General features: G+C 34.9%; 1 protein-coding gene across 1 annotated transcript in view; it reads left to right on the top strand.

Annotated features, from left to right (window-relative positions):
• Positions 1-8,994, top strand: part of LOC106870639 (pre-mRNA-splicing factor SYF1) — a 32,756-nt gene that overhangs the window by 14,359 nt on the left and 9,403 nt on the right. Inside the window, exons 10-16 of the mRNA XM_014916783.2 lie at positions 377-496; positions 3,111-3,211; positions 3,308-3,383; positions 4,369-4,455; positions 5,748-5,861; positions 6,366-6,452; positions 7,006-7,081. Of these exons, the coding sequence (XP_014772269.1) occupies positions 377-496; positions 3,111-3,211; positions 3,308-3,383; positions 4,369-4,455; positions 5,748-5,861; positions 6,366-6,452; positions 7,006-7,081 (661 nt within the window). The remainder of the gene's footprint in view (positions 1-376; positions 497-3,110; positions 3,212-3,307; positions 3,384-4,368; positions 4,456-5,747; positions 5,862-6,365; positions 6,453-7,005; positions 7,082-8,994) is intronic.

Below are 8,994 nucleotides of genomic sequence, written 5' to 3' on the forward strand. Positions count from 1 at the left end.
ATTCCTATATGCCCCACTCCTACCCTCACCCCCAACCCACACCCCACCCTCGCCTCCCCACACCACACTGCACACCACCACACCACCATACCGCACCACATCATACCACCCCGCACACACTAGCACTGACCACTTCCCAGCACCCACACCATCATCCACATGCACACGTCAAGGTCACCAGCCCCTATCCATACACACATATATGCTTTCACATACACACACTGAATAAGTCTACCACACTGTTTCCATTTACACAATTTCAATTTTATTTTAATAAATTGACACTAAGTATAATGAGAAAAAAAAGTAGCAAGAAATATATAGTTTTCTTCTTGAGTATTTCTTAAATTCTCATATGATTATCTTTTATTGGCAGGTTATCAATACTTATACAGAAGCTGTCCAAACTGTGGACCCAAAACTAGCCACTGGAAAATTATACACTCTTTGGGTGGAATTTGCTAAATTTTATGAAAATGCTCAGCAAATTGATGATGTAAGTATCTCTTTCTCGTGTCTTTATTAAAGAATATTAAGTTTTTTCAAAGTCAAAACTTTTAACTTTTTTGTTATAAGAGAAAGAAGTATATTGCTTAATTTCGAATGAGGTTTATTGCTTGCACCTGTTTTGTTTCAAATAAATAAAATTGACCATGGTGAGAATTGAATTTTTAAAATATTTCATCTGACTAAAATCATCATCATCATCATCATTATCATCATCATCATCATCATCATCATCACCATTATCATTTAACATCCATATTCCAAGCTGGCATGGGTTAGACAGTTTGACAGGATCTGATGTGTCTGAGGACTTCATTGAATACCAATGTCTGCTTTGGCATGGTTTTTATGGCTGGATGCCCTACCTAACACCAACCACTTTTCAGCATGGACTGGGTGCTTCTTTTGTGCCATCTGCACTAATGAGGTCACCATGCAGCTTGCAGGACTTTGAGCCCTAAGGGAGGTGGTAGGGTCAGCTTCATGCTATGAGAGAATGGGACAGAGTAGGTACCTCAGAAGGATCTGCATTGATACTCACACCTACTGGGAGTAATGAGTGGGCAGAGAAAGAGAGAATGATCAGTAGGAGCTGCAAAACATAGATAATGGTGATAAGTTGACCAGGTGGTCCCACAGGGCTCAAGCTGAGTATATGTGTGTCAGTAGGTGGTTTGCAAGATTGTATGAGAAGGTGAATGAAGGGTGAGGAGGTAAACTGCCGAAATGAGTAGGGTTGAAGGGTAGATAAAACATGATTTGAGGTTCTCAAAAAGACTCTCTCTCCTCAGCAAACCGAGCTCTGGAAATGCTATACTTTAGGTTCTCCACCCATTACAGTGACTCCCCATCTAGGCAGTGCTATGCCTGCCTCTTCCCACCACCCCAACAACTATAATCTTTTTATTATTGCTGCTCATCTCCCCCAAACTCTTCTGCATCCCTCTATCTTCCTCACAGCCTAATAGTAACAAATACAATGTATTGATAATGTATAACATTCTCGTAAACATTCTTAACTGTAGTGGAATCTTAAGTGAATTTTCTGCCTATTATTATGTAAATGGTTTATTTTTAACTGCACTCTTGTGCAGCTAAAGATCATTGTCTACAACTGAAGCAAACCATATTCTAGCCTCAATTGAAACGTATTCATCCACTACTGTAACACACGTACAATCTTCAGTTTCTGTAGCCTCCCTGATTGTTGTCTGGTTCAATGCCAAGAGCATCTCTACTAACTCTTTAGAATTCTCTTATCGGTTCCTCCCTCACCAAGTTGGCTCTAGAAATGCCAATAATGTCGTTATGTTTGCTGCCTAATTTGCTTCAACACTGCATGCAAAATGTAAAAATGTTCTCTGAATTCCTCCTTCCAAATATTTCTTGTCTTATCTCACCTCCTTGCACATACAGCTACTGAGTGTGAAAATTTCTTTGGCTACCCTCATTAAAGGAGACCATCCAAATGATTTGGTAAAGATTTACAGTCTAACACACAACTACTACCCCACCAATTTGCCTCATCCACTGTCGTCTCTTCTGTTGTTACATTAGTTCTTGCTCTTCTGACCTAGTAAGTTGTGTATCACCTCCATCAAATTTATACACTGAACTGTTCCCAAGATGGTGGAGCAAACAATATGTGGTTCACAACTTGTTAGAAGTTGCAACCAAATTGCCCTCAAATTACACACATTGTAGTCCCTAATAAATGAGAAAACAGGTTGGTCAATTTTCTGGAATGCCTTTTTGCTAAAGAAATCAAAGCTAACATCAGTTTCATCAATTTTATCAGTCTGAGATTCTAATTTATCATTCATTTGCAGTTACAAGGTTAGGTGAAATATTGAAGACAATAGAATATTTAATATTAATGTTTATAGACACCAACATGGCTATGTGGTTAAGAAATTTGCTTTGAACCATGTAATTGTAGGTAGGGTTCAACTCCATGAACAATGTCAGTTAATGTTCTATACTATAGTTGTGGATAAAATTTGGAAATTAAAGACACCTATTGTGTGTGTGTGCATGTAACATGCTTTTCTTGCACTATTTTTTTTCTTCTCTCCAGACCTTTCCTCTTTCTCGAAGAGCCATTCTCAGAATGTTACACACCCCTTCTTTTTTCCATCTTAAATTGAGAGTCAACCTAATACATTGACTATGTACGTCATATTGGCTTTTGTTGTTCTGCTTTCATTTTTATTTTCGATTTGCCTCTGTGTGTGTGTGCGAGTGAGTTTATATTCCCTTCATCTTTACTTGTGTTTACTGACTGTAGACAATGAACAGCCTCTCTAGGCAGTGTCGTTTGCTTGCAATCAACTACAAAAGTACATTCAGGCTTCTTTGTGTCATGATTCATTGTACTGTCATTGCAGACTGATTCAAACACTACCATTTGTTTCCAATTCATTGCATAACTATATCCAGGTTGTTCATTGTTTGATGATTAGCTTCAATGAATTCCTTCTGACCCATTGCAAGCATGGAAAATTGGATGTTAAAAACAATGATGATGATACTATTAGCATGATTTAGTGAATACTGTTTATTATCTCATTGCTGTAAATTATTCTGACATTGTGTTATTCTAGGCTAGAATAATCTTCGAGAAAGCTATCAAAGTACCATTCAAACACGTTGTAGATATTGCCTCAGTTTGGTGTGAATGGGCTGAAATGGAAATTCGTAACGAGTGAGTAAATCTTGTTTAAATTACCTCCATCTTATTATCATCATCATAATTCACATGATCACTATTTTTTAATATTGTCTTCTATTTCATTTCTAGAAATTATGACAATACTCTAAAATTAATGCAAAGAGTAACTACACCACCTTCACGGAAAATTTCTTATCATGATGAGGTAAGTAAACAGCATTGGTTATTGAATTTGTTAAAGATGGCTTGAGAACATCACACTCAAAGAAACTACATTTGAAACTACTGAAAAAGAAATCTTTCTTTCAAATGAGATTCTAGCAGACTTCATGAAACTAAATCACTAATTCTCTACAAGCCTGTAAGGGATCCTACTTTTGGTCATTTATCTTACTAGAAATATCAGTCTTACCTCCATCAGACCACAACTAAATATCTGTAAAAAAAAAGGATATATTGGATAATGTGGTCTGAAAAGAAAGACATGTTTCCCATTAGATGGACTGTCTTTGATCATTGGCCAGCATGTTTCGGGTTGACATGGACAAGCTACAACTTCTTTGTGGTTACAGAACTTGCTAGGAATAGCAGCTAAATATCCCACATGTCACACCCTGTTGTCTAAAACTAAAGAGAGAATACACTAGATAAAATACTATTGCTTTAAGGAAAAAAACAATGGTCATGGTTGAAATGTCTTTCTTTATAGGTCAGAGCTGACCTGCATCAAAGCAACAGCAATAAAAAAGTAACTTGATTTTAGCACAGAAATATGCATTGTGTAATTAATATTATTATGAACATACTTGAGAAAAGAGATGTAGATAGTATTGAGTAATTAATGAAACTATGTACATTCTATAATAAATATTGCTTTATAAATGAGGTGCAAGGTTAAGAAGCTTGCTTCCCAACCATGTGGTTTGGGGTTCAGTCCCACTACATTAACCCTAAGCCAACCAAAACCTTGTGAGTGAATATGGTAGATAGAAGCTGAAAGAAGCCTATTGTGTAAATATATTTATATATAAGCATTTCTAATATTTGTTTGTTATGTGCATAAATGGAAGGAAATGGTTGTTAAAAAGTACCATTATTTTAAGAAATATCCAAATGGTAAGTTGACTTAGAGCATTTATTACTTATTGTTAAATTTTTAATTTCTAATGTTATTCATACCTATTTTATAGACTGAAACAGTCCAAGATCGTGTACACAAATCGCTAAAAGTGTGGTCATTTTATGCAGATTTGGAAGAGTCATTTGGTACATTTAAGGTATGTTAATATTAATTATTACTTCTCTTTAGAAGTTGGCAAGCTGACAGAATCATTAGCATGTTAGGCCAAATGCTTTGCAGCAATCCCTCCAGCTTAAAATTCAAAACTCAAATTCCACTGAGGTCATCTTTGCCATTCATCCTTTCAGGGTTGGCTTTGTGCCAAAATTTGAAACCATTCTTACTTCTTTTTAAGATGATGGATTGGTAGAATCCTTAGACATCACACTAAATGCCTCGTGATATTTCTTCCTACTCTTTCCATTCAGAGTTCAGATCCTACAGAGGTCAACTTTGCCTTTCAGGGAAGTATCAGTCAAGTACTTGGGTTTATTTAATTGAATAACCTCCTTCCCTTTAAAAGATTTCAGGCCTTGTGCCTATGTTAGAAACAATTATTATTTAAGGCGGCGAGCTGGCAGAAACGTTAGCACGCTGGGCGAAATGCTTTGCGGTATTTCATCTGCCACTACGTTCTGAGTTCAAATTCCGCTGAGGTCGACTTCGCCTTTCATCCTTTCGGGATCGATTAAATAAGTACCAGTTACACACTGGGGTCGATATAATCGACTTAATCTGTTTGTCCCCTCTGTTTGTAGCCCCTTGTGGGCAGTAAAGAAATAAGAAACAATTATTATTTCTCAGTTTTCAAATTTTTTGTGTCATTGTGGCTCTGAAAACTTATGTAACTGACTATTTTCATTTTTCATTATTTGTTCTCTTCTCCATTTCATTCCTCTTCTACATTAGCTATCATCTAGAATCTGCCTTGTAATTGAACTTCTGAGAATTTCCAAATGATTTTGATAGCTCATTTAATATGGAATCATTTGTTTGGTAATTGCTTGTACCAAGGATAAAATTCTCTACTCTCACAAAACTCAAGATTAATATAGTTTAATTCATTCTCCTGCCTTTTTGAAAATATTTTATAACAATTTATTGCATTTAAAATCAATAGTATACATACTTTTTAATATACTACATAAACCTCACTCATATTTTATAAGGTGTCCTGAAAAGTTCCTGGCTTTGAGGGTATCTTGAAAAGCCTGGTTGGCAACTCACCTTTTAGGTTCTTTACAGGGCTTTGAAAAACTGAAGGACTGCTGCAATAAGTGTGAATCTGAGAGGGGAATATGTTGAATAAAATCATGATTAACTGGTCCTCCTGTATTTTCTTTTACCCAAAGCCAGGAACTTTTCAGCATTCCCTCGTTTGCAACTCTAAATACGAATCTTGTGTCAAATGTCATTTTCATTTGTTTTCTTTTTAATGTAATATTTCAGAGTTGCAAAGCTGTTTATGACAGGATTATTGATTTAAGAATTGCTACACCACAGATTATCATCAATTATGGCATGTTTCTTGAAGAGAACAACTACTATGAAGAAGCATTTAAAGTAATTTTTTTTTCATGTTTTAATTCCTGTTATTGACTGGCTAATTATACATGCACACTAAGGCAATGTCTTTTTTCAAGTCAAGTAAGATCAAAGTACCAGAAGGTGAATTTTATGGTATAATGACAAAAACATCATAATCATTTCTTTCTTTGACACAAAAAACTCCCCCACCGATGACAATATATTTGACAACACTTTTACTACGGGCATGCATATATTGTTCAAGTAATATGACGTACTGTTATGCATTGTTAATGTAATAAGTGCAGCCTAATTCAACAGCAGTTTTCAAAGATCCTTGTTGGTTAAAACAAATCACAGATTCAATTTTTCAGAAGACCTGCAATCTTATTCCTCCATTATTTTTACTGCATGTTCAGCACAGTATTGAAAGACCAGCCAGTTTAAAAAGCAGTTCTTTTCTGAGTTCAGCATGAATATTGTGATGTTAAGGCTTATTTAATTGAGTTAAATGTTGATTGTTATCGCTTTTACTTTCAGGCTTACGAGAAGGGAATTGCATTGTTTAAATGGCCTAACGTTTATGATATATGGAATACATACTTAACAAAGTTTATTGAAAGATATGTAAGTAGAATTCATTCATTTGATGTATAAATTCTATTTGGATATGAAAAATATATTCAGACTTAAACAGTTTTCTTTTGATGTATTTTTGATTGCTTGAGAAATAATTAGCAAAGCAAACCCTTAGAGAATAGGCGATGATAGATGTGACTTTTGTGTGGAGAATTGTCAAGATAATTCATATAGTATTTTGTATGGTTCACATAACATGTTGCTGTTCTACTTTTTAACAAAATAACTCATATTTTCCTTATTGTGTTAGCAAAGCATAATGTGAAAATTTGAATCCAGATAATATCCCATATTGTGTGTGTGTGTGTATGTAATGGATTTTTGTTTTTCACTATCAATTTTCAATGTAAAGTAAAAAAGTGATGGTCCAGAGCTTGTTCAAATTATAACTGTTTGCTAGAATAATTTATGCACCACAGATGCTGATTCCAACCATAGCAAAACATCACCAGCTTGAATGAACTTCCCAAATTTAAAACCGTTAAATATCATGATATTATTTTTAGATTAAAATGTATATTGTTACATTGTTTTTCTACAGGGTGGTAAAAAACTTGAGCGGGCTCGTGATCTTTTTGAGCAATGTCTAGAAGGATGCCCACCTAAATATGCTAAAGGTAAGCTTTTGCCATTGTACTTTATAGTAAAAAAATTTTAATCTCCAGCTATCTTATCTTGTTTGCTTCAAGTATGTCTTAAATAGAATAACAAAGGTTTCACAAGTATTCATGGATTATTTTATTCAATATACAAGATTTAATATGAAACTGTTTTGCTATTACATAGTATTGAACCTTGGGAGGGGCATTGTGCCAGTAATAATAAACATACACACTGGTTCAGTTCTTTATTGTTAGTTAATGGGTTAGTTACTCTGCAAACAAATATATTGATCAGCCGTCTTTTACTAGTTTTTCAAACTCATATGTTAAACACTTTGGTCAAACAGGTTTATCATTCAGATGTTCAGTATTGTTGTTCGTGTTGTCATTTCTTTTTTCGTCAAATAATTACTTCATCGCATTGTTGTAATCTCTTCAGTGACACATCTCTCTACTTCCATTTCTTCTGAATCTATGTTCCAGCATTGAGATTTGTCCAAGATCTGTCTGAGATGAGTATATGTGTGTGTTTATACATAAGTGTGTGCATCTGTATGTGTATGTGTGTGTGTTTTTTTGTTTGTTTGTTTTTAGATACTGACTATGTCATTTTTCATATACATAAGATAGCGGTTTTGAATTTCTCTTTTATCTTCTTCACAAATGCACATGTTCATCCATATAACATTTCTCTCAAAGACATTTAAACTTTGTCTTCTTTGATGATAAATGTTGCAAACGAATCTTGCAAACCAAATACAAATACGAACTATTACATGGTAGTTATAATAGTTGTCATAATAAATGATATAAAACTAAAAAATTTTATCTCCTTATGCAGTTAAATGGTTTTACATTATTAAATTGCTGCAATTCTTTTTAGGAAACATAAATTGACAGTCCATTTATTACATTATTAAACCGTTTTGGCTTCTGTAGTTTTGTATCATACTCTAATTTTTTTTTTTTTTTTTTTGCAAATATAATAGACGTGTGCAAAACAGTGCTGCAAAACAGCGCCCAGTACACTTTGTAAAGTGGTTGGTGTTAGGAAAGGCATCCAACTGTAGAAACCATGTCAAAACAGACATAGAGCTTGAACAGCCCTTAGTTAGTCAGCTCCTGTTAAATTGTCCAACCTGTGCCAGCATAGAAAATGAACATTAAATGATGATGATCATCATCATCATCAATGACTGAATTCAAGGTTTTGAATAACTAACCATATTATGAAACTTTCAATTCTTACAGCTATCATATTGTGATATAACACTGCTCACTCTAGTTTTCCCTGCCTGTGAAAAGTAGATTCCACACAGTGTAGTGATTAACTGCTGAGACCCTCTTCAGTCACGACTGACCATGAGATTGCACCTAGAAAGTTACCCTCCCAGGCACAAGTCCGGGCAAGGTCGTTTATGGAAGACCAGGAGTCGCCCATGCATACCAGCGTCCCCTTTCCACGCCACCAGTGTTATCCAAGGGAAAGGCAAAGGCCGATGCAGCTTAGCACCTCTGGCGTCGCAACTCATTTCTACAGTTGAGTGAACTGGAGCAACATGAAATAAAGTATCTTGCTCAAGAACACAACACGCAGCCCAATCCGGGATTTGAACTCACAACCTCACGATCATAAGCTCGACGCTCTAACCACTGAGCCATGCGCCTTCACAGTGGTTAACTAGGGAAGATATTAAGCTATAAAAATAATTGTTCTCATGAAAACAACACTTCACTAAGTAAAATTAAGCTAAAGTCATTCTTTCATTAGAAAGTTTATTGTTATGATTCAAATCTTTTGAAATTAAACACACTGCACTGTAAATTAAATATATATATTCTCTACTTTCTCAGAAATATTTTGTTGACACGTTCTATTAGAAATAATTGTCTACTTTCTCAAAAGTATTTTGTTGGCACATTCTACT

Source organism: Octopus bimaculoides, chromosome 1 (assembly GCF_001194135.2).
Source record: "Octopus bimaculoides isolate UCB-OBI-ISO-001 chromosome 1, ASM119413v2, whole genome shotgun sequence".
NCBI lineage: Eukaryota > Metazoa > Mollusca > Cephalopoda > Octopoda > Octopodidae > Octopus > Octopus bimaculoides.